This window comes from Astatotilapia calliptera, chromosome 15 (assembly GCF_964374335.1).
Source record: "Astatotilapia calliptera chromosome 15, fAstCal68.1, whole genome shotgun sequence".
NCBI lineage: Eukaryota > Metazoa > Chordata > Actinopteri > Cichliformes > Cichlidae > Astatotilapia > Astatotilapia calliptera.
This window is the reverse complement of record NC_137436.1, coordinates 33460294-33486430: the sequence shown is the minus strand read 5'-3', so window position 1 is coordinate 33486430 and position 26137 is coordinate 33460294. Positions and strand designations below refer to the sequence as shown.

At 41.8% G+C, this 26137-nt stretch overlaps 1 protein-coding gene across 1 annotated transcript in view; it reads left to right on the top strand.

The window, feature by feature from the left end:
* Window positions 1–2136: 2136 nt before the first annotated feature.
* The window catches only part of kcnk10a (potassium channel, subfamily K, member 10a), a 36871-nt gene continuing 12870 nt past the window's right edge, over window positions 2137–26137 (top strand). The window contains exons 1-2 of the mRNA XM_026194931.2: window positions 2137–2338; window positions 4279–4664. Coding sequence (XP_026050716.2) covers window positions 2284–2338; window positions 4279–4664 — 441 coding nt within the window. The 5' untranslated portion in view covers window positions 2137–2283. The remainder of the gene's footprint in view (window positions 2339–4278; window positions 4665–26137) is intronic.

Below are 26137 nucleotides of genomic sequence, written 5' to 3'. Positions count from 1 at the left end.
GGACACCAGATGTCGTGGAAGGGGCTTCCAGTACCTGGTTGATTGTGAGGAATATGGCCCAGAGGAATGATCCTAGGTCGTGCATCCCGCCATCCCGGACAAGAAGATGGTGAGAGAATTCCTCCTCAGACTCCCTTTATAGGTTGGGGAAAGGTACTGTCACAGTCCATCTGTCATCTTACCTCTTTCTATTCTATTGACATTGTCTTTTTAATGAAACACATCTAGCTCAGTCATGTCCAGTCATTCAGTTTAGTGCAACCTATCATGTTGTGTTAATTTTGTCTTCATAATAAACAGTGTCCACATCCTCATTCAGCCACCTACGTGACACTTACCTGCCTTTCCTTGTTTTCTGGTCTACCTGGAGAGACCTGAGATGCAGAGTGGTGAGATGTCTTTGCAAAGAGGGAGTCTGGGAAATGGTTTGGAAACTTTGGAAAGCATCAGAGGAGTTTGGGATTGTCACTACTGTATAATCTTTTGACTATTCATATTCACTGTAAATAATGGTAAATAATTGACTCATAATTATAATCTGTAATTTTATTTTTTATACTTAATTATAATTATAAATAATTGACTAAGGAGTCCTGCCAGAGTCTAGATCTTGACAGTTTCTTCCTGTTAAAAGGGAATTTCTCCTTTCCACTTTTACCAAGTACTCTCTCATAGTAAGTCTTCTGATTGTTGAGGTTTTGTGTCGTTGAAGGGTCTTTACCTCACAACATAAAGCAACTTTAAGCAGCTTGTGATTTGGGGCCGTATACACAAAACTAAAAAAAATTAAACAAAACTGAATTGCTTCTGATTGAACACCGGTATCAAAAAAGATGAGGTTAAAAAATGTGTGTTTTTTTGTGGCTGCTGTGAGGACCAGATATTTCTCAAAGGAACAGCTGTTAACTCAGAAACACAGGAACAACTTCTTGATGTTAAATGTATATTAAATATTTTTATAAAATTAAAAAACGCAGGCACCTGCACTGTGACATGGTTAACTGACAATCTAAAGAGGGATAAATCATACATGAGAAATGAAGGTGTTGTATGAAGTCTGATTTCTCAGATCTAAAATCTGAAAATGACAAACTGCACCTGTTCAGCGTGGCTGTTTTATTAAACCGGATTTGATTCTCTCTTCTATAGCAACAAGAGTTTACTTGCTAACATGTTGAAGGGTTACTAAAACTTCTTGACACTACTCTTAACTCTGCTATCGCATCTGTTTACTTGCTAATTCTAGCTCGGTTACTGTACTGTGTGTAGATTGATCAGAGCATAGGAAGCATAGCCAGTGGCAGCTTGTCTAGCATACTGGTCTCCCATTAGTTTCTTGTTAAAGACCACAGATTTATCCACAATGTGAATGCCCAAACAATCAAAGAAACTGCTGACCTCTCAGCTTAACAAGCTCCGCCTTCGTTAACAGGTCGTGGACAGGCTCTTAAGAAAGAAACAGCAACAAACTTGGCTATGAAATTGTAGTCAAGCAGAATCAAGCCTGCTTCCAGAGCCAATAGCTAACTGCGTCAGAAGATGGCAGCAATCTTGTGCCATCAAATAGGCCTGATATGACTGAATGCTGTTGGAGATGAAAGGAGAGGGTTAGAGTTTTAACACTCCACAATCCTAACCCTAATTCGTGTAACAATGGAGTCAACATATTTTAATTTAGCACAGACTTCTTATATAATGCTTATATTTCTCAACAGCTACCAGGTGTTATTGTTAAATAAACACTGAAGCGCGTCTTGCTGTGGTTCAGCATCTCTCCTCTCTTTGCTTGCTCCTCTCATTTGGACAAACGTGATCTAGTGGTAAAGGCACGACGCTGCGCTACGGTGTGGAGATTAAGCCAAACTGCACCAGCAGCAGCATCTGGGAGTGGTGGGTCTTGACAACTAGCAGCGCAGAGCTGTTCAGATGCACCGTGATGTAAATGTATAACAGAAATCCGTCGCAATGTGATGGTTAGATTCTTCAGTGGAGCATCGCTTCTCGTTACCCGCGCCCATGGTGTTTACTGCTACACAATGCAGACGGTGATGCGGCGAGCGGTGGGTGTGCGCTTCTGAAGACCGCCACCGTTGGGGAGAAGAGAAGCTTCATACAAGCAGCAAGTCTCTCAGCCACTGAAGCGGAACCACGCGCTGCGGATAATGTCTTTTTACTCCCTGCCATTTTCCATTCTTTCCCGGTTAAAAGCGACGGAATCAACAGAAAGACCCTGAAAGTTGGATATATATTTCTTCTAATAGTGGCAGTGCCAGAAGAGCCAAGATGAAATTTCCCACTGAGAATCCAAGAAAACCAGGGAACATGAACCCTCCACCAGGTTAGCCCGTCAGTCAGTATGCTGTTTTTGTGAAGGTGCTGGTGTGTTTTATTCATGCTGCACTTTCGCGTTAGATGTCGTTCTGGATTCGGTGAAAGTTGGCGTTCACATCCTCCCATTACTGCATGTTTTGAAATGAACTGCTGAAGTCAAACTGCTCTTTGTGACCTTTATTTGCTCTGTAAACACTAATTGGTCCAGTATCTCCCACTGGCTTGGCTACTTAACATGCTGACCAGACATTGAATTTCCACAGGAAGCTGCATGCTGAAGTTTACTATGGGCAAACACTGCAGCCGCATCCACCCCGCGGCGTCTTCGGTACTCTGTGGTGTTTATACCTGAGAAATCATTTAATGGCAGAAAGAGTAATTATGCCCACAGCGGGGCAACGCAGGGACATCTAGCCTGAGGCTGTTAGTCAACAAATGCTCCGGTGTGATGCAGCGGGGAGGTCTGTCGTAACATTACCTCATCCACCCCCGTGGAAATAGCCCCCCGAATCCCGCATGACCGTCACGTTCTCCCACACCGTCAACATGCGCATGTTTATCGAGTGTTTGCAAGCTCTTGATCAGTTCAAAGTCTTTTATATGGCACCCCTCTATTATTTTCAAGTGCTGTTGGCACATCATTAATTGCGGGATTTCTGAAGTGTACACCTGCATGTAAGCTTAACTGTACACACTGCAGCTGACTGATTACATAAATCAAAGCAGCCGTCTCTGCTGGTTTCTACAAGTGTACTAATGTCAGTGAAATGTGTTGCAGCTGTCATGATTCCCTGTGCTGCTTTTACATAACACTGTGTCGTGAATAGAAGAAATGCAAAATCCACCTGTTTGGCTTTGCTGGGCTGTAACTCTGAGAGCTCATCACGATCTGTTTTTGTCAACCACAGAAGAAGGTGTGACATTCACTAATATGTTGGGATTTTTTTTACAGTAACACTTTCAGTGGCGTAGCAAATAATAAACAGCAGTTACTTATATTCAGAGAATGATTGTTTAAAAGAGATATCGATAGAATTTACTCTAAACACTATCCACCAAATCAGAAAGCCTCTAGATCTGAGATGCAGTTGAACAACTGTCAAAACTTGAATTGTGATTTTCTGCCCAAGGTCAAGAAGGAACATTCTAGTGCTGCACCCTGTTATTGCTGTGGTTTAATAGCTGACATCCTCTAAATAATTATTTAGTTTGTTCATTCAAAACCTATAGAGTTCATTATTGCTTCAAGTTCTGTGACTTTGAATAGGCATGAATTGAATCTACTTATTCACTTGTCCATTAATCCACTCAGTGTTTTGTTTCTATAACAGAGACAGTGGTGAGAAATTTTATTAGTGTCAGTTAAAAGTGAAAGTAACCTCAGCACCTTAGTGCTTGTTTTATTTAGTCTTCCAAACATCATATTGCTCCCACAGTCCAAAGACATGCAGTTAGTGGGGTTACCTGGTAATTCTAAATTAGCCATAGATGTGAATGCGAACAGACTGGCGACCAGTCCCGTGTATACCCTGCCTCTCGCCCTGTGGTAGCTGGGATAGGCTCCAGCCCACCAACATACTGACAAATAACGATAACAAAGATAAATCCATGATGATCAAATATTTTTTCTTTGGTTTCAAGTAACATGTAAAAAGTATTTTTATAAGCACTTCATAAGCATATAGACTAACAAATTGTACTTCAGTGAATTCCCATTGCATCACTGTTAACTACCACCACTGAGTACCCTGAGGACTTTGTTTGGTCTTTCTGCTTTTCTTCATCTGCAAAATTATTAGCATATGTTTTAAAATCAAACAAACTGTCCTTTCTTATGCTTATTCCTGCTGATCACCTGTTTTCTATCAGAGCACTTGTCAGTGGAAAACATCACTTCAATCATGCAAATATCACATCATTCTATTTTTCATTTCCCCTTTGTTTCAGTGGAAGTCCAGACCAACCTGGTTTCACCAAAGAAGGTGCAGCCAGGCATGCTTCAGTCCAGCCTAGTACATGCCAGTGTGGCCACTATGCAGAACCCAATGGGCTGCGTTCTGCCAAGGCTCTCCGCCTCCTCCCGTCCGCCGAGCATGGTGGCCAGCATGGAGGCGGTGGCCGATGGCTCAGCTCCCTTCACCATGATGAAGCTGAAAACTGTGCTAGCTGTGTTTGTAGTGGTGGTGACCTACCTGGTGGCGGGGGGTTTGGTGTTCCAAGCGCTTGAGCAACCCTTTGAAAATAACCAGAAGATCACCATCACAGCAGAGAAGGCAGCTTTCCTGCTAAAACACCCCTGTGTGTCCGCAGAAGACTTGGAGGCTATCATCAAGGTAAGAGCAGCTGCTGTTTGATAGATTTGCCTTTCCTCAGTCTTTGACTGGTTTTCCCAGTGGGGACTCAGGTCAACTGAAACCTAAGCGTCACATTGATCTGACGCCATTCGAGCACATACTCTGTCAGGCACCCTGGTGTGGATACAGACCACACTGAATAGTCTGGTACAAATGCGGAGATTGCTCAATGTTTCCAGATATCCTTGAAGAATTTCCTTAATGATGTACTTTATTGAAAGAATATGACTGGGCATGTATGTGTTTGGAAGGAAAGCCTGCTGACTATGGTTAATTCAATAAATTTGTTGAAATTTGAGTGTACTGGCTTTTGGATGTTATTCAGAAAAGAATGGCAAATAATAGTACATAAGATCATTACAAAAAAATTAAAAAGTGGTAAAGTTGGAGTATTTCTTAGTAAATCTGAAAAACATAGACCTCTGTTTATATGTTACTAACTAGTCATCTTTGTGTAAAGCATAATCTTTTAGGTTTAATATCATATTTGGGAGTGGTTCTAAAATGATAAAAAATAATCATTGCAAAATATTTTTTTTCTCAGTAGAAATATGAGAGAGGTCAATGCAAAATTGATAATCTCATTTCATCCATGTTTTGACTGACAACATGAAAGGCCATTAACAAAAGTAAAAGTAACAAAGTAGTAAGGTTGGAAAAGGAAGGAAAGAAAGGCTGTTTAATTGATTTGATTTGATTTGATTTGATTTGATTTGATTTGATATACCTTTATTAGTCCCACAAGGGGAAATTTCATAAGGCTGCCGACCTATTGCACGCAATGGCGGCGCCATTTTACCCTCCGACCATACATACATTACACAAAACATCATATGGGGAAGACAGGTCAGAGAGGTATAACAATGGAAAATGCACCACATGAGGAAAGATAAGGAGAAAAAAAATAACTCCCCCCCCCCCCCCCCCAGACTGAGCTCCAACAGGGAGATCAGTTTGAGAACAGAAAAAAACACCTCTGCACATAGCACATGAAAAAAACTCTTAATACACCAAAGAAACACATGACAAGCAACAGGGGTGGGTAAAGGGTGAGAGACAGCCGATTTAGACAGTACATCCGGGCCTGCAGCCTGTGCGCTGGTCTCCTTGATCCACTGTCAGCATCAGAAGGGAATAAGCGTCGAAGGCGTTTGGAAAGGGAGAGGGGATGAGTGTGTGCATATCAGTGTGTATGTATGTGTGTGCGTGTCCAGAGTTCAGCTGAGACAGTGTTCTGCGCCCTGCTAGGCTAAGTAAACAGTCTTCCAGCCAACCCAGGTGGCCTTGCATGGAAGGAACAGTCTAAACACAGTCGTTATCAGGGTGTTGTTGTTCAGCTCCAGCCTTGCGACCGCAGCTGGCGCCGAGAGGGTATCCGCATGAAGTGATGGTGCTTTTTACTTTAGTGCGAACAGCTCATGAGAATTTCAAAGCAGTTCTACAGTCCAACACTGGTCTCTCAATATCCCGTTGGAGAGCCACGAGCTTCGCCATACTTGCGCTCTGTGATGTTGTCATTTCTTGTGCTCAAGGAGCTGATTTCTGAGAACTCACGACAGTGTGCCTCCCCGAGATGTCATCCAATTTGCGCCCAGAGATGTTATTCCGAGCCAGCCTTTCCGAGATGTATCCAGTCTGCAGTCAGAGATCTTATTCTGAGTATTCACAGCAGCCGTAAGCCTTTCCAAGATCTTATCCGTGCTGCGCTCAATGAGCCCATTTTGAGAAACTCACGCCTCTTCCCATCGTTTCAATCCCAGCGGGCAGCCTTGTGGGGGTTTGAACAGCTGGTTCTGCTTCCTTAATTCTTCGATAAGTCAGGGTCAAGCCAGCTCCGATCAGCAAGAACCCTGTTACCATGGTTCCGAATAGGTCGATATCTTCAGCACTCAGGCTCACCCAAGCCCAAACTTCTCGTTGAGAAAGGGGTGTCAATTGCATTTAGGTACCAGTTGATCCAATCCATAATTCCTCTTTTAGGTTTTAGAGAACAGACTGTGAGAGAATGTTCCAGGGAAAAGTAATACAAAAAACACGAGACTAGACAAGGACACAAGAGGCTAAGCAGGGAAGCTAAGGGAGAGGAGGAGGAGGAGAGGAAAAAGAGCAAGAGTAAGTATTGCTCTAAGGTGCAGACATTCATGACTCAGTAGCAGCTTTTCCTTCTTTTTTCTTCTTTTAAAAAATGTAATAACACTGCACATTCATGGATAGATCCTTGTCAGGACTCTGTCCTTGGCTTATTTAACCAGTCACAAATACATAACAGTGGTTTTATAGATTACAGGTTTTACAGTTTTGCTACTGTTTACATGCGCTGCTGCAAAATCTGTGTTGAAACTCAGACTGTTCGGGCACTCGAATTGAAATTTCTATCTGGGAACTCAGAAATTCTGACTTGCAACTTCAAAAGTTAAATGCACCAAGACCAAGTCAGGTTAGGCTGACACCATACATACTGTTGAGTATTGCAGCATCGACAGCGATCAACTCGAAGGGAAATGATGACGGAGGCAAAAATGTCCTTAATATTTTATGAACTTTATTCCTCTTCAACACACGGCAAAAACTTTTCTCATAGGTGCCGTATCTATTTCTCTTCTTCTTCCGTTTTAGGAACGTACAATGAAACAGTGCCTCCTTGTGGTGAGCACTAAAACACTGTCTCTGTTAAACCACAGTAACCATAATGCAGTTAAACAATGTACAACATGAGTACACACAACGAATATCTTAACACCCCCTCTTGTACTCAGGTTGCTGGAATCTAAAGAAAAGTTTTACAATGAACGATAAACAGTCGTACAATCTCTACCACACTTCCTTTTCCCTTTTTTTTTTTTCCTCCTTTTTAAGCACCAAACATAATGTCAGCAAACTTAGCAAGTTTTAGCTTGGAAACAGGTTTGGTCATAACATCTGCCACCATTTCTTCAGTGGCGCAATATAATAGACACATTTTTCCTTCATTTACAATGGACCTTACAAAATGATATTTAATGTCCACGTGTTTGCACCTCTGTCGGCTCACAGGGTTTTTAGCCAGGGCAATTGTTCCCTGGTTGTCCTCGTACACTATTGTTTGAGTGTAGCTGTAGTCATCTATACCTTTCAAAAGCTGTTCTAAATATATACACTCTTGCATTGTGGAAGCCAGAGCCATATACTCTGCTTCACAGGTAGAGAGCGCCACAGTGGGCTGTTTCTTGGTCTTCCATGAAACTAAAGAACTGTTGTTACATAGACGTACACAGTAACCAGTAGTGCTGCGTCTGTCGGCAGTGTCACCTGCCCAGTCAGCATCACTGTAGGCCACTAGACCCAAATTTTCATCTGTGTTTCTTCTAAAACACAACTTCTTATCTTTGGACCCTTTGAGATATCTCAACACATGTTTCACAGTTCCCCACTGTTCTTCTGTAGGCTCATGGAAATGTTGCGATAACTTGCTTACCACAAAACTCAGGTCAGGACGGGTACCTGATGCAAGGTATATAAGACTGCCTACAGCCTCTCTATACATCCTCACATCTCTTATCTTAGTAGCACCTTCTGTGTAACACAACTTCTGATCACAGGGAGTTCCTCTGTGTTTACAGTTCTGCATGTTAAACCTCATCAGTATCTTGTTGACATAGGTTTCTTGTGACATTGTTACACATCCATCAGACTGAGTGAAATCAATACCCAGAAAATGCTTAAGTCTGCCCAAGTTTTTCATCTTAAATTTGACTGAAAGCATTTCTTTCGCATCCTTCATTACCTTTTCATTGCCAGCAGCAATTATCAGGTCGTCCACCCAGATGATCATAATCACCATGCCATGTTTAGTCTCTTTGGTATAAACACAGTGGTCTGCTGGGTTTTGCCTGAAACTGTTCGCTGTTAGGTATTCATGCAAAATCCTATTCCAGTTACGACCAGATTGTTTTAACCCATACAAGGATTTTTGTAATCTACAGACTAGCCCTTCTCCCTCTTCATAACCTTCTGGCTGATCAATGTAGATTTCATAATCAATGGGAGCGTGTAAATATGCTGTCTTCACATCCATTTGATGGGGTAACAGGCTCTCCTGCGCTGCTTTCTGTAGCAAAACTCTTATGCTAGTTAAGTTGGCTGTTGGTGAGAATGTCTCTCCATAATCTATCCCCGACTGTTGGCTGTAACCCTTGGCTACGAACCTTGCCTTGTATCTGTCGTTTCCCTCAATGTCACTCTTAACGGAATAAACCCACTTTCCCCCCACTGTTTTCTTTCCCTTTGGCAAAGTGGTTAGGGTAAAAGTGTCATTTTCCCGTAACGAGTGAATTTCTTCATCCATGGCTTTGATCCAGTTCTTTGAGTTAGCTGATTCTATGGCTTCCTTAAATGTGTTTGGGACACCACACACTGCCCTGTAGCAGTAGTCTATGGTAGTGTGGATCTCATCGCTGCCACTGTTGGCAGCTACAAAGTCATTTAAATGTCCCGGTTTTCTTCTCTCCCTAAGAGGATACCTTTTGTTGACAAATCCATCACTTGTCACATTTGTCTCTTTTCGTTCACGCTCATCAGGTATACCACTTTGTGGACTTGTGTCTGTCACAATAGGTTCTGGAACCTCATTGTCCTTGTCACCTTTCTCTGAAGGTCTGTTAGCCATAGGCTGTCTTACTCTGCTACAGTCATCATTTAGTTCTCCCTCATCTGTCTGTGTTTGTCTTTCTACATTTACTTTGCTCACAAACTTAACAAGTCTATGTTTCTGAACTTTCTTAGTTTCAGGGTGGTAAACTAAGTAGGCGGGACTGTTCTTATCATAACCTACAAAGAAACCTTGGTCACATTTTGAATCAAGTTTCCCCTTGTCCTGTTTGTATGCATAGCACACAGACCCAAATTTCTGCATTTTTGACAAGTCTGGCTTTTTACCTGTCAGCATTTGGTAGGGTGTTTTCCCTGTTCGCTTACTAAAGCATCTGTTCCGTGTTACAGCAGCAGTTTGAATGGCATAGTTCCATAGGCATTTCGGTAGCTGACTCTCAATCAGCATGCACTTGCCCATCTCGAAAAGAGTACGCCACCCCCTCTCGGCTGTACCGTTTTGATGGGGTGAGTACGGGGCTGATGTCTCATGCTTAATGCCATTTTTCCTTAACAGGGTTTGGAAATCTCTGCATGTGAACTCTGTCCCATTGTCTGATCTAATGCATTTTACGTTGCCATATGGTGCAACATCCGCTAGAAATTTCTCTGTTGCCTGCACTGTATCAGTTTTCGTCTTCAGGAAATATACAAACACTGAGTTTGAATAATCATCAGTGAATGACTGCACATATTTGTACCCATCAATAGATTCAGTGGCTATCGGACCTGCTAAATCTGTGTGTACCATTTGTAAAGGAGCCTTTGCTCTTGTATCCGGATCTCTGTTTCGGGTTTGTGCAAACTTTCCCTGGATACACACTTCACATTCCTTTTCAGGTCTATCGGTTCTCCCCTTAATCTGCATACCGTTAACCACACCTTGCAATCTTACTACATCTTCATAGTTGCAATGGCCTAATATCTCGTGCCATGCCTGTATGTCATGACAGGTGTTACACTTATCATTACCCTCAACTTCAGTCTGCAAATAGTACAACTTGCCATACACATGAATGTTAAAGTTAGTACCGTCTTTGTGGGTCAACGTGTCCTGCCCTTGTTTAAAGGTGACTGTTGCTCCTAATGCAGTGGCTGACTTTACAGAGAATATGTTCTGGGGGTATGATGGAATAAACAGCGCATCTTTCAGCGTTGCTTTGCGTCGCTGGCCTGTATTGTCAATCAGGAACACCTCTGCGTCCCCCCTCTGTTGGGCGACGCCTCTGCACTGGGTACCGTCTGCCAGTTCTACGCTGTGTGACTCCGGTCTGAACGCGTCGTCGAAGCTCTTGAACTTGGCGATGCTGTTAATGATGTGTGAGGTAGCCCCAGTGTCCACCAACAGGCCTTTCTCCTCAATGCTGTACGCTGACTGCTGGACTTTGATGTCTACGCCCTTAATCCTGAAGGCATAATCTGGCGTTTCTGCTTTGGATCCGTTGCCGCTCTCATCTGCGACCTTCCGCGCGCCATCTTGTTTGTCTTTATGTCTACACGTGGTATCACTGTGTGTGCTGCTTTTGCAATGACTGCACCACGTCCTCCGTCTGCACACTTTTGCTCGGTGGCCTTTTAGTCCACACTTGAAACACACAATGTCCACATCGCTCTTGTATCTGCATTGTGCGCTGGATCTCGTGTGCTCACGGCCGGTTCTTCCTCCTGTTTTCATTACGTTGTCGCTACACTCGGATGCGCTTGACTTTTCAGTGTCTTCGAAACTCCGTAGCTTTGTTTTGAACTCAGCAAATGTCATATCGTCTTTATCGTGAGTAACGTGTATTGCAAATGGCTTAAAACTTTCAGGTAGACCTTTTAAAACCATAGCAATCAATAATCCATCACCTAAAGTCTCACCCGCATTGCGCAGTGCTGTAATGGCGGCCTCTGCTCTGATGACATAGTCTGTGACAGTCTCTCCCCTCTTTTTCTGAAGCGATGATAGCGTGGTGTACAGGTTGATGATTCGGGGCTTCCCCTTTCCAGCGTAGTAGTCCCTTAGTATTTCTAATGCTCTTCTCCCATTATCAGGGGCATCTCTCATAATCAGTGAGAGGCTTTTATCGTCCAAGAATTGGATTAACTCGGCGTAAGCGTCGGCGTTCTTCTTACCGTCTGCTGCTACTTCAGCCGCGCCGTTCGGTTCCTTCAGAACGGTGTCTTTTAATCCCAACAAGTGCAAATATCCTAGCACCTTAGTTTCCCAAAGTTCATACCTGGTCTCATCTCCGTCAAACATGAGTCGAGGCAGCCTGCTTGCTCCTCGTTGATCCATGTTGCTATTTAGCCGTTAGCCCGCTATCCGTTGTGGCTCCGGATCTTCATGAGAAAAAACTCTTCTTCGAGTCGGCCCTGGGCCCATAACCTGTTGAGTATTGCAGCATCGACAGCGATCAACTCGAAGGGAAATGATGACGGAGGCAAAAATGTCCTTAATATTTTATGAACTTTATTCCTCTTCAACACACGGCAAAAACTTTTCTCATAGGTGCCGTATCTATTTCTCTTCTTCTTCCGTTTTAGGAACGTACAATGAAACAGTGCCTCCTTGTGGTGAGCACTAAAACACTGTCTCTGTTAAACCACAGTAACCATAATGCAGTTAAACAATGTACAACATGAGTACACACAACGAATATCTTAACACATACCATTAGGTTGCGAGTTGGGAGCAACAGCATTGTCAAATATAACAGAGTGGTTTTTATATAGCACCTTTCTACTGAGCACTGAAAATGCTTTCTTATTCATTCTTTTACACACAAATCTAGACAAGTGCTTTTTCTATGCCTAAGCACTTGCAACCTAACATTCACACATTCGCACAAATTCATGAATGCCTTGAGGGCAAACCAGGGTTCAATATCTTGGCCAAGGATAGTTGAACAATTAGTAAAATGATCCCTCCCACCTCCTGAGCCACAGATGCATTTAAACACCCCACCCCATGATAGTCCAAGGCTCAAAAGTGTGGCTAAAGCCTTAGCTCTGGGACCAAGAGCTTCTCAGGCCTGCTAATGCATTGCAATTTTCAGTCTCTGGCTTCCCAAATTACAACACATAACATTAAGCATCCTATTCACACCAAGACAAACAGTGAAACAGGAGAAACTCAGTTTGTGTGTTGTCTTCCTGTTTGGGTGACAGCTGCCTTCACCCTGTGCAACCATGGCAGCTCGAATGTGTCAAAAAAGTGTGGGATGCAACATCTGTATGCCTCTGGAAGATGATGAAAAGCAGGTGGTCACCAAAGGCAGGTCCTTGGGCTCTTTCTGGGTAGTGCAGTTCCATCTTTGGTTATCTCAGTCCCAGCTGGTGAGGCTGATGTGGCTGCCTGTCGACCCACACTCATGTTTGGCCCAGGGGCACCCCAATTTTTGCAGCATGCTCGAAACAGCCGCCGTGTTCCTCAGGAGATGTCAAGGGACATGTTCAGAGGTTGTGAACCCTGAGATCCAAGATGCAAAATTCTTACGGTCCCTGGGGTGAGGCAGGCCATCAGTGCCAGCGGTTGGTTTGCCACCACTGACCTGAAGGATGCCTACTTCCAGATTCCTATCTGCCAAGGCCACTGGCAGTTCCTGGGGTTTGGGTTTGAGGGGACAGGTGGGTGATCAGAGCAGGTGTGTTCATTCAAAAGCAGGGACCTTTGTGGAGTCCTGCCCATGAACACAGACACAAAAAAAATTGACACAGAGTGACGGGAGAGATTCTCAATCACCCTAGGGCCACTTCCGGGCCATACTCAGCACAGATGTTTCTGTATACTATCCCAGACATTTGATTATTGTATTCCATGTATGCCTCGCCTGCCTTGCACCCTGCTGTTATGTGCTGGATTGTCTCAGCGGCATCTATGCTCCAGGGGTCTTGCCTGGTGTGGTAGACCCCAGCCTCTATTGTATTGTATTGAATTGAATCTTTATTTTGACAATGTTAAAACAGTTCAGCAACAGAGAAAAAATAGACAAACAAAGCAAAACAAAAGGAAAGGAAAACAAAATAATACTAATTATTAATAACTTACATGTTCAAAAAGGAGTAGGAAGAAGCATAAGCTTATTTACCCCCACTTACCTCCTTTCCACTATTTAGTAATTATTAGTCTGCACTTTTTCTTCCTGTTTATGCCCTGTCCATCAGAAATTCTTTATTACCATTAAATTACATGTTACATGTATTATTTATTTATTTATTTTAAATATATATACCTATATAACCCCAGTAACCTGTCAAAAGAGATACAATTTGCAGACATATATACTCATATAAACATACTTGTGCACCCACACACACGTATACACATCACTGTTGTGAAAATAGTGGGTGAGAACCCCCCCTTTAGACCCCCACCTCCTCCCTGTACTTTGCAAAAACCATATTTTTGAACCGCTTTTAAACTGAGTCATGCTGGGATGTTGATTCCTTTCTTCACTTAGTCTGTTCCACAGCTTCACTCCACACACAGAGATGCAAAAAGATTTTAGTGTTGTACGGATACAGGGATGTTTTAAATTTAATTCCCCCCTCATATTGTATTCCCGTTCCTGTTTAAAAAACAATTTTAGAATATTGTCAGGAAGTAGGTTGTTTTATTGCTTTATACATAATTTGCGCATTGAGGAAGCGAACCAGATCTGGGAATTTTTGTATTTTTGATTTAAAGAATAGTGGATTTGTTTGATCTCAGTAGCCAGTTTTATGGATTATCCTCATGGCCCTTTTTTCCAATATGAAGATTGATGATAGGGAACATTTATAAGTATTGCCCCAAATCTCTGCATAGTAATGCAAATAGAGTGAAATCAGTGAACAATAGAGAATGTGGAGTGATCTGTGGTCCAGAATGAGTTTTACTTTACTCAAAATTGAAATATTTCTTGATACTTTGTTGTGTATATGATATATATTAGAGCTTATTTTATCATCTATTATCACACCAAGAAACTTGTGTTCAAGAACTCTTTCAATTTCCACATCATCTACATGAATCTGCAGTTGTGAGTTTCTTTGGGAATTCCCAAATGAGACAATTTTAGTTTTACTTAAATTTAGTGAGTTTGTTGTTGTTCCTTTAGAACAAAAATATTTGTGTTGTCTGCAAATAATACTAATATATCAGATACCTTAAAAATAGCATTTATATAAATAATAAATAACTTTGGACCTAGTATAGTCCAAGCATGATGAGGAATATTCTTCACAAATTGTTTCCTGTCACTTCAATAATTTTTAACCCACTGCAGTACAACCTGTAGAAATAATCTGGCTGCATACTGTTTCTGATCAATAGCATTTGTAATCTCCTTGATTGACTGACTGAATTAATGTCAGTGATGTTGATCTTTTCGATCTGAATCCATATCGACTGTCAGACAGTAATTTATATTTATCTAAGAATTTGTCTAATTGTTTATTAAACAGGTTTTCTAGGATTTTGGAGAATTGTGGTAGTAAAGAAAAAAGCCTGCTGGGCTTCTGAGCCCTTTTTTTTTCTAATTTTCTTCTTTTTTGGCATTTTAGGTGAGAAACTTTCACAATCCACAGTTCAAAATGCAAAGATGATCTCCCTGGAAACTCATGTAGGGCAGACCTTGACAGATGATTTAAGGGGAAATGAAACAAGGCTTGAAAGCCAGATCTCACAAGCAGATCTTAATTTGAGTTGTGACCCAACACTTTCAACTTTGCTAACACCAGGGCTTTTCACAGCCAAAAGCTCACAGCTAATAAAGCATTATAGTAACAGCCAGTTGTTTGGTCTGGACACTTATTGACCTCAGCAAAAGTGAAACCCTGTATGATAATGGACAGGATATTGCAGAGCACAGCTGCTGCAGCTAAATCTGGAAAGCTGTTGTGGATTGTTGCCAGCTTGGTTTCACAGCCTAACACATTTGCGCACAAGGGAAACACAAAAGCTGCATAGTAAAACCACCAATCCTTGAGAAAAAAAAACTGTGATTGGATAAAAGTAAAACCTAAAGTGGTTATTTATGTTGTTAAGGGAAAGTAAGCGGTAGGCAAAAAGATCAGATCTCGCCACTTTGTAGAAGAGAATTCCTTCCTTCTTATCTCATACTTAAAAAGCAGACTTTCAGATGGCTTAGGCCTGGTCACACCACAACTTCAAAATGGAGACTTTAGGAGCCAGGGATTCAACCACTAACCTTCCTGTTAGTGGTTGGAAGACAACTCTCTGACAACTCTAACAGTTGTGTTTTGATGAGCTCTGAAATGTATTAAAAAACTCATGCATGCTGGAAAAAAGAATAAAAGGTAGAAATTACATTTTTATGTGACTATTTTCAGAGGTGTTTTTTTTTTTTAAGCCACTTATAACTGACCTATTCAAGCATAAAAACAACTTTTCGCTGCTGCTCCCTTCCTGATGCAGGCTTAATGGGGAATTGTGTCTCTAGCTGGGATTTAAGCAGTGACATTAAGATAATGTGTTATCCACTAAACCATTGGAGACATCCCAACAGATCTTATGGCGTAATGAATCTATGAACTTTTTTAATCAAATATTTGTCAGTAGGTACTGAGGAGGTCAGTCAGTGTCTACAGCCATCTGTAAAACATTGCTTAGGCTCTAAATTGAACAGTGAACCTAGAAAACAAGATTTTTGTTATCTGGAAAATATATTCCTCATTAAGAAGCAGTGGTTGACCAATGAAGCCAGCGCAGCAAAGCCTAACCATAAACTCAGAATTAAAGATAGAAAGATTAGCTGTTCAGTAAAAATAATCCCCTCTGTATGTGGAAAAATATATAAACGATATATATATATCACTGACTATTAAAGGATAGCCAGTGACCCTGTAAACTGTATTTCCTCCACAGCAAGCACCATCCCTGCCATCCTGGATCCATATTAGAGCAAACAGATTTACAGAGAATTAGATTAACAGGTGCCACTCCTCCTGCTCCAGCTTGTGTCTGCACCGTCCTCTGAGTGTTGGTTTTATTCTGAAAAGATAGGAGACTGCACGTTGGTATCAGGGGGGATGTAGCTAGGCAGCTTTAGAAAGTAGTCTGTTGGATGTGAGTGAGTGAAGACAGAGGCGTGGATTAAGTGGAGGAAGTTAAAGAAGAAACAGTGTTGCTTAGATTTCAGGGAGGAGTTAAGACAGAATCTGGGTGGTAAGGAAAGCACATCTGAAGTGCTGAGGAAACTAGTGTTTGGTGTATCCTTTGGACAGAGGAAAGGTGACAAAGACTTGGAGGTGCGACGAAGAATTACTGGAAAGTATTCAAAGGAAGAGGTTAGCAAAATAAAGTGAGAGAGGTGGCAGAAAGAAAAAGAAGGAAAAAAATAATCAATTACCAGAGACCTTTAAAAAAAATTTTATTTGTTGATACTTGTTTTTTGTAGATAGTCTAGGACTTCTAAAAGAGGTTTTTAGTTTCAAGAATGTAATTTTCCTGGTTACATAGTTACTTTAAAAAAACTGGGCCTCATTTGTGTTTCTTAGTGAGGCCTACAAATGTTTCAAAGAAAAATCCATGATTTATCAATATTTTAAAAACAAAATTATAGCCTGGCTGCCTTATATGCAGTCACCTGGCAGCAACCTAACAGAAAAGCCAAGGCCTCCCTCTCCCCAGCCACCTCTTCCAAGTTAGGAGCACTAAACATTTCACTTTTACATTCAGCTTTCTCTTCACCATAATGGACCAGTGCTGATCACGGTCTTCACCTCAATTCGTCTGTTGAAAAATATTTCATTATCCATTGTCTCATCTTATGTATGTTCTTTCATTAAAACTTATGTCTGTCATTGCTAGATATTATCATGTATACTTTAATTTCTTGGGACTATCGTATGAATTCAGGAGAATCTGGATTTTATTTTTCTTTTCTTTTTTACCCACTCAGCCATAAAATACTGATAAGGTATTGCTGTCACTCCACCGGGTGTTGCTGTTGCCTGTATTTTTTTTTTTCTTCCTTGCAGTAAGTTTTTTCATGTGGTTGTGACAGATTAGGCTTGGTCCTTATCCTCCAGATGTATTCTTTTTATTTATATATATATATATATATATATAACAAACTCCCTGGCTTGAGGGTCCCACGCAGTATCTTAGCTGTTCCTACAACTGCGATCTTTTGGACAGAGATCACAGATGTTGTTGCTGGGATCTGCTGGAGCCACTTGCCTAACTTTTGGAGTCAGTGTACATTACCACTGGGACCGCTTTTACCTTCAGCCTCCACTTCTTCTCCAGTTCTTCTATGAGCCCTTGGTACTTTTCCGGCTTCTTGCGTTCCTTCTTCCTGATGTTGCTGTCAATCGGTATCACTACATCTAGCACTATGGCCGTCTTCCTCGCCTTGTCCACCATTATTATGTCCAGTTGGTTAGCCATCACCATTTTGTCTGGCTGTAATGGGAAACCCCACAGGATCTTAGCTCGGTCATTCTCCACCACTCTAGGGGGCGTAAGATCCATAGAGGACCCCAGCCTCTATGGATCTTGTGCTCAGAGCTTGTTGCCATGGTGCTGCCATGATTCGTGCTTCTGCGCTGTCTTTCAGTCCAACTTTTTCCAGCCACTGGTAGGATTTCTGGATGTCAGCCACTTCCTCTATCTGCCGGTGGTACGTAACATGCAGGGGCCTGTCCTTCCATGATGGTTCCTCCACTTGCTCCTCTTTGTTGGGTTTCTGCTGACTGAGGTATTCAGTGAGCATGTTTATCAGTTGGGGCTATCTTCCTGAAATGTGTTTCAATTCTGGCCCCAAGAACGATATTTAGCGGCCCCTTACCTGAAATCAAAGTTTGATATTAGTGTGGCCCACGCGAGGGGTTTTTCTCACAGGCACCTGCATGAGTCGTTGCACTAGGTGGTTTATATTTTTTAACACGTGTGTGCTACCGTAGGTCAGGCTCATGAACTGTCACCGAGTAGAGAAAAAATATATCCTGTCACACAGTGCAAATACATTTTTTGTCACCCAGCCACAGTCATGTTTTTTTCAAACCCTGCCGTGAAGAGAAAGGTTGGTGATGAGCACAGACAATTTCAGGAGGAGGAGGAGGATGTGGACGAAGCCATTGCTCTGCACTGCATTATCCATCAGCAGGCCCTTTGCAGCAAATGCCTGAAGTTTGACAGTGTGATGTCCAATGTTGTGAAATGCATCAACCATATCAGATCCAGGGGCTTAAAGCACCGGTAGTTTTGTGCCTTTTTCAAGGAAATAGAGTCAGCATATGGGCATATGCTCTACTTCACCAAGGTACGTTGGCTTAGCAGCGGGAAGGTCTTAAAGAGGTTTTTTGAGTTGAGAGCAGAAGTGAAAGCCTTTATGGAGAAGAATGGGATGGCTGTTTCTGTACTAAGTGATCCTGAATGGCTAATGGACTTAGCTTTTCTTGTTGACATCACACAGACAAGCTAGGACAATTTGTCAGAAATGCCCCCCACCTCTCCTGAGCTTTACAGGATGTTCAAGCGGAGCATGTGCATTTTTGGCACCACCAATCTGTGTGAAAAACTCTTCTCCACAATGAGCTTAAGTCAAAGTTCAGGTCCAAACTGACAGATAAGCTTCTTAAAGCCATACTAAGCATCTCGGTTGCTTCGTCCCTCAAGCCAAATGTGGCTCAGCTGTGTAAGAGGAAGCGCTGCCAAGTCCAAAAACCACAATCTGCAGCAGTTTGCTGTAGCCAACTACCGGAAGAGAAATGCTCATAACTTAGTGGTACGCATATTTATAAAAGAGAATTTGCATCTATCAGATTTGTCAAAAACCATTGACGGAGACATAGGTTAGACTTTAGCCCCCGTTATTGGCGAACAGGTTGCACTCTTCTCCTCCCTCAGTTGCAGCTTCATCTAGGGATGAACACACACACACACTTTTCCCTGACCTGTTACCCAGTTTCTTACACCTAAATCTGTCTGTGAATGCCGTGTTTATCATCTCCCGACCTCGCTCTAGTTACTCCCACATTCCTTTCACTAAGTCTGCACAAACAATTCTCAGTCATGGGAATCTGTAACTTTTCTACTTATTTTATTCTGAGTGCTCAGTAGTGCAATGAACTATTATAGTGATCTGAAATTAATTACAGTCCCCATACCATTTGCCAGCACGGGTTTTGTAAACCAAACCTTTCTAGTCCTGACAGTAAGAATTTCAGTGTGTCCTTGTGTATTTGCCCTTCAGCCAGCCAAACAGCTATCTGTCACACCCTGAGTGTGACTCATTACACTGAGACTCCATCTGCCAGGACAGACACTTGCAGGGTAGCGCAGCGCTGACTGTGACACTTGACATGAGCTCCCTTTCCTTGTCCTCTCCCAGCACCTCTGCAAACAAACTTGGAGATGCACACAGAGAGAAGAAAGTACAGTGTTATGTAACACAAAAAAACAGGGCAATTGATTCTTTTTTCAGTTTCCTAAAAGGTGTTGCTTTGCCCCAGGCAAGGAGACTGTACTGATCTAGCCATATACTGAATGTAGCATTTAATTTGAAACACACAAATGTGTTTGACTGGGTTTCTTTGAGGTACAGTGGTCCCTCGTTTATTGCGGGAGTTACGTTCTAAAAATAACCTGCGATAGGTGAACATTTTCACACTTTTCTGTCTTGTTTAAACACTCTCAAAGTTCACACCTTCATAGAAAAATAAGTCCAGTATTATAGAATGAAACCAAAGATCAAACCCTGTTTTCAGGTCCAGAACATGGAAATAGAGGAGCTGCGATTTCAACATTAATGAATCAATGGTACAGAAGCAAGAAGAATGAGTTGAGTAAAGTTTGACATATCCGACTGTTTTGTTTCGCTTAATGCGCCTTATAATCCGAAAATACGGTAACTTCTACCTTCCTTTAGCATGTCCAGAAGTCCAACTTTTTGTGCGATGGTTAGCATCTTCCTCTGCCTTTTGTGTGCTACCGCAGGTGCCTTTGACGGTGCAAAACGTTTTGTCGATGTTGTTTTGTTGGGGAGAAAACTTACAAGCATACAGTACAGCACTTCAGAGTCACACTGCTAGCGATCGAAGATGTATGTTAATTTGACAAGCTGAATGCATTCTGTACTGGACAGCCAATCAGGACACAGAACACAATGCGTTGTTTTTTTGTTTTGTTTTGTGTTTTTTTTTTAAAAAAAAGCAAAATTGCACAAAAAAAGTCTGCGAAACAGCGGAGCGCACAACAACAATAAGGTTAAGAACCACTGTACTAGACACACTGATGACGCCTTTCCCAAAAAAGTTGATTCTGTACATCTGGACGTCGCGTTTTCATGGGAGAAATGATAGGGTCGCCCCTACAAAACTGTGTTTCACAGACGGAGTGAAGATTTTGCAGAAGGACACACCGGCCTCGTCTTCCCTTCTAGAAGTGCATGCTTAAATGAAGATGAATAAAGATGAATAAAGGTTTTGTGAAATAACTACTGAGGTCCGGTGCCGTCTCTGGATGCCTCGACGAATAAAAGAACAGGGGTAAAATTGATTTCGCAACAGTACACTTTCTTTAACTCTGCAGCAGCAAGGTAATTTATACTATATGGCGCAGTGCTTCTTTCACAGACATGACAGAGAGAAAAGGGGCTCTTTTTTCATGTCATGCCTCCCACATTTGAATATCATTTGAGGACTGATTTGGCTTTTGGCCTCAGGCTCACGCTTACCACTGGCTCATGTGTGACATGCAAGCTTGACTTTTATTGTGTGTTGCTGTTTGGCTTAGTGGGTTAGTTCCTCCACTTCAGTCTGTTGAAAGCTGAAGGTTGTCAGTTCAACTACAGCTTTACATAGTTATTTTCATTCTTGTGGGCTCACACACCTAACCCATCCTTGCTATGGCCTCCCCAGTCCAGCTAGCCGGGTCCTTTTAGCCAAGGCATTAGCTCAGCAAGCAAGAGCGTCTCTGGCCTGCTAAGGGAGCCTAACTTGTTCTCGCTTCGCGAATTTTCACTCTTTGAATTTACAGTTTATAACTCCTATTCACACCAAGATGAACAATAAGAGCAGTGTTGTGGAAATGCTATGTTGCTTACCTTTCGAGACTGGGGACCACCAAGCTGGGTTCTTCTCTCGCCATTTGTTGATTCCCAAGCGAGACGGGGAACTCCGTCTGAGGGGCCTCAACCTCTCTCTGCACCCCCTCCAAGATGCTGATGGGACTTGGAACACTTGGAATCCCTTGAGATACCACTGTTTTCCATTATTATTGTTATGTACATATCTATAGCTACATGATTGTAGGGAAAATGTTAAAATTCGACCTATTTTTTTTTTCAGACAAAACATTTGTTTATACCTTCATGAGCTTGTATGTACTTGATATATTTTGTTTTGTGTTGTATTTATTTTATCTATCTATCAATCTATCATTCAAAAGGAGAACATGAAGCTGTAGTAATACGTTTACATACAGTCATCCTGGGCATGAATGTGCCAAAGAAGGTGTCACGAGCTGTTCTTGTGTGTTCAAACAGAGCCACAAAATTTGGTAAGCTATGGCAAACAGCTGTAAAATGCTAATAATGGAGGTCAAATCGGAGAAGGACTATTTGAATGTTACTTAAGTAAATAAACTGCTGCAAAAGCAAAAATAAATGTTTTTCAACACTTCCTGAACCACAAGAAGCATTCAAAACTCTAGAATTGAGGTGTAAGACATTAAAAAAACCTCTAGTTCACAAAAAAGGATGTCCATAAAAGCTGAAAGGGCTAAACACACTGAACGCAACAACTCATTACAAACAATTTAAAAGCGTGTGACATTCTGCTGGGTGCACTGACAAAACTGAATATTTGGAAGCACAATCTAAACTTAAAAACCTGGTATTTGACAGAGAGACCTAGGTGGAAACAGAGAAGAAAGTGATGAAAATCCTCTTGAAAAAGGTATATAACTTTAGCGGGAGATCAAGATGGAAGAACTGTGGTACAAGAACAGAATGGCCATTCTCCAATTGGCAAAGTTTCTCAAAGGATCTAAAATATTCATAAATTAGGCTTTTATGGATGTACTGAGGAGAAAAAGGAAGGAGTATATGGGCTCTGAAGTACTGTTAGGACCGAAGATACATTTTTCAATAATTCACTTTAACAGCAGAAGCTTGTATACCAACTTTCACAAGATCAAACATTGCCTCGGTCTTACACCCTTTCAATAAAGCAAAGTGAGACAGGTATGGACTTGGGTGAAGCAACTTATGAAATTATTTCCAAGAGCAGAGAAAACACAACTGAATGTGATGTTGCTGTCTTTATTGATGGTAATTTTATAAGTGTGGTGGAAGGAATGTCAGTAGTGGTGTAAAAAACAACCTAAAAATAATGTTTATCTGTGGTATTATCTGTAGTGTGAGAGAGGAGGACAAAGGAGGACAGAACACGAGAGAAGACTGAACTAAATTTAAACAAAGAGCGAGCCATTTATTTGGGTTGAAAACATGAAAATAAAAAAGGCAAAAATGAACAATGGCGAAAACTAAAACCTAAACTGGGAAAAACTAGACTGTGACGACCACGAAAAAGAACATTTGTGACATCGAGGGAGACAAACAACCTGACAAAGAATGAATGAAAATACACAGACTAAATACACACAGGAGGTGATCAGGGGAAACACACGGGGAAACAGCTGACACAAATGAACATAACGACGTCACAGAGGAAGCGTAAAACTAAACACACTGAACGAAGAAACACAAAACTTTCAAAATAAAACAGGAAACATGGAGTGATGTAGAGATGAAGACACATGAAACACGCACACAAGAAATACATGACGACTAACACAGAAGGCCTAGGTGAAACAGCCTAGACTAAAACTTGAGGCAAACTAATAATAATCCTAAATCTTATCATCTTCAAAATACCACAAAATAGATCAAAACAAACTGAAAACGCTTGGTCACAGACCCAGCCTCTGACATAGTGATATCAATATTTACCTGAAATAAGCACAAACTGAAAGATGAATCAACACCATATACAGCCTCAGTATATATCCCAAAATCATCAAACCCAGTTATTATACTTCTCATTATTCAACAGTGATTGATTATATATTTACCAGGAATCAAGAGAACATCACCGACCACCTTCCAGTATTTATAGTTTATTATGGGGGTTATGGCAAAGAAAGATTTTCAAGATAAGGATCAAACTTGTAAATGGGTTAGAATTGAACAGGTAATGGAATAAAAAAGATGCCAATACATTTTTTTAAGTATTTAAATTATTGCATGATTAAAAATTGCCCAATAAAATAATTTAGTAGAAAACAAATATCACATAATAATGTCATGGATTATATAGAGAACTTATAAATTGCTGAACAAAAGAACTTGGAAATATAAGTTAACTAATATTTTGTGACACTGTAAAAACCAGTATTACAGTGAATTATTAGAAGATTGTGATGATAATATTAAAGATAGATATGCCGTATACCTCCTCCAAACCATCAACATGTCTTTTAGAAGAACTACCATTAATTAATGCTTCAATTTTAAATATGATCAACCTATCTCTATTTATCGGTTAGGTACCACAGGCCTTCAAGGTGGTAGAAAAAGTTAATTTCAATTCAATTCATAACAACAGTTGCCTTAAGACCCTACAATAATACAAACACTGATACTTAAAAAGCCATCACTGAAGCCAGCTGTCTTAGCTAATTGTTGGCCAATCTCCAACCTTCCTTTCATCTCAAACATTCTTGAAAGAGTAGATGCAAAACAGCTAACAGATCATCTGCAGAGGAGTGGGTTATTTGAAGAGCTACAGTCAGGTTTCAGAGTGAAGGTTACAAATGAGGAATATATCAAAGACATAAGAAAAAAAACTGAGGTTATTGGGTTGGCTACCATTGGGGTGACTGTAGCTCAGGAGACAGAGCAGGTCATCTGCTGATCGGAAAGTTGGTGGTTTAATCCATGGCTCCCCCAGTGTGCATGCCAAATATCCTTGGGCAAGATACTAACCCCAAATTGCTCTCTGATGCATCCATCGGAATATGAATGTGTGTGAATGTTAGGTAGAAATCACTTAGAAAGCATAGAAGAAAGTGCTTGTGTGAATGGGTGAATGTGACATGTTGTATAAAGTGCTTTGAGTGCTCCAGGAGAGTAGAAAAGTGCTATAAAAGAATCAGTCCATTTAACCAGATTCTTACTCTGGATGGCATTACCTTAACTACCAGTAACATTGTGAGGAATATTGGAGTTGTTTTTTAGACCAGGATATGTCCTTCAATGCACATATTAAAAAAATAGGACTGCTTTCTTCCATTTGCGCAATATCTCTAAAATTAGAAATACCCTGTCTCCGAATGATGCTGAAAAAGGACTAGAAAGAGAGAGCATATTTCTCCTATCCTGGCTTCTCTTCCTTTGATCCCTGTTAAATCCACAATCTAATTTAAAATCTTTCACATCACATGCAAGGTTTTAAATAATCAGTTATGTCATGTTAACTTAAAGACCTCATACTACTGTATCACCCCGTTAGAGCATGTCCCTTTAAGACTAGAGGCTTACTTGTGGTTTCTAGGGTATTTAAAAGTAGTATGGGAGGCACTGTCTTTAGTTTCAAGGCCCCTCTTCTATGGAACCAGTTCCCCCTTTGGAATTCAGGAGGCAGACAGCCTCTCTACTTTTAAGAATAGCCTTGAAACTTTCCTTTTTCACAAACCAGTTTGGGCTGCATCAGGTGACCCTGAATCCTCCCTTACTTACACTGCAATACGTCTAGGCTGCTGGGGCATTCCCATGATGTACAGACTGTGTCTTCATCACTCACCTTTTTTCACTCTGCATTTTAAAAGGTATAATTAATCTCTGGTTCTCTTCCTCAGCATGTCTTTCTCCTGTCTTCCTCCCCTTACCCCCAAAGTGTGTTTCATGATAAACAGAAAGTGGTGTGATGCCAGGAGCATTTCTACTCTCTCCAGCGGCTGCTCGCCACATCTGGAGTTCCTGAGCATTAAGTGCCGCCCTTTCTATCTGCCCCGTGAGTTCACCTCAGTCATCGCCACGGCGGTCTACATCCCACCCCAAGCGGACACAGGTATGGCTTTGTCCGAATTACATGATGTGCTGAGCTCGCTTCAAAACAAGGACCCGGGCGCAGCCCTCATTGTAGCAGGAGACTTTAACAAAGCGAACCTCAGACAAGTCATGCCAAACTTTTACCTGTCTCGTGTCCAACGAGAGGGGATCGGATTTTGGATCACTGCTACACGCCATACAAGCAGGGCTACAAAGCTGTCTCACACCCGGCTTTTGGGAAGTCTGACCACAACGCCATCTTCCTCATTCCCCAGTATAAACAAAGCATACGGAGGGAAGACGTGACCAAGAGGGAAGTAAAACGGTGGACTGCCCAATCAGAAGCTACGCTACAGGACGCACTCAACGACGTAGACTGGGACATGTTCAGAGCATGCGCAGTCGACATCAACGAGTTTACGGAAGTAGCAGTATGCTTCGTCAATATGCTAGCGGAGGAGATTATCCCCACTACGAGAGTCACCACATTCCCAAACCAGAAACCGTGGATGGACAGATCGATCCGCACTGCAGTAAACGCCAGGACTGCCTCCTACAACGCGGGTCTTGCCACTGGCGATATGAGCGCCTACAAAGCGGCCTCATACGGCGTGCGGCGCGCGGTGAGAGATGCCAAACGCCGGTACCGGGAACGTGTGGAGTCCCGCTTCCACCAGGGCGACGCACGGAGTATGTGGCACGGACTACGCACCATTACGGACTACAAAGCCAGGGACACTGCGCCGATCAACGCCGACTCTGCATTCACCAACGAGCTGAATC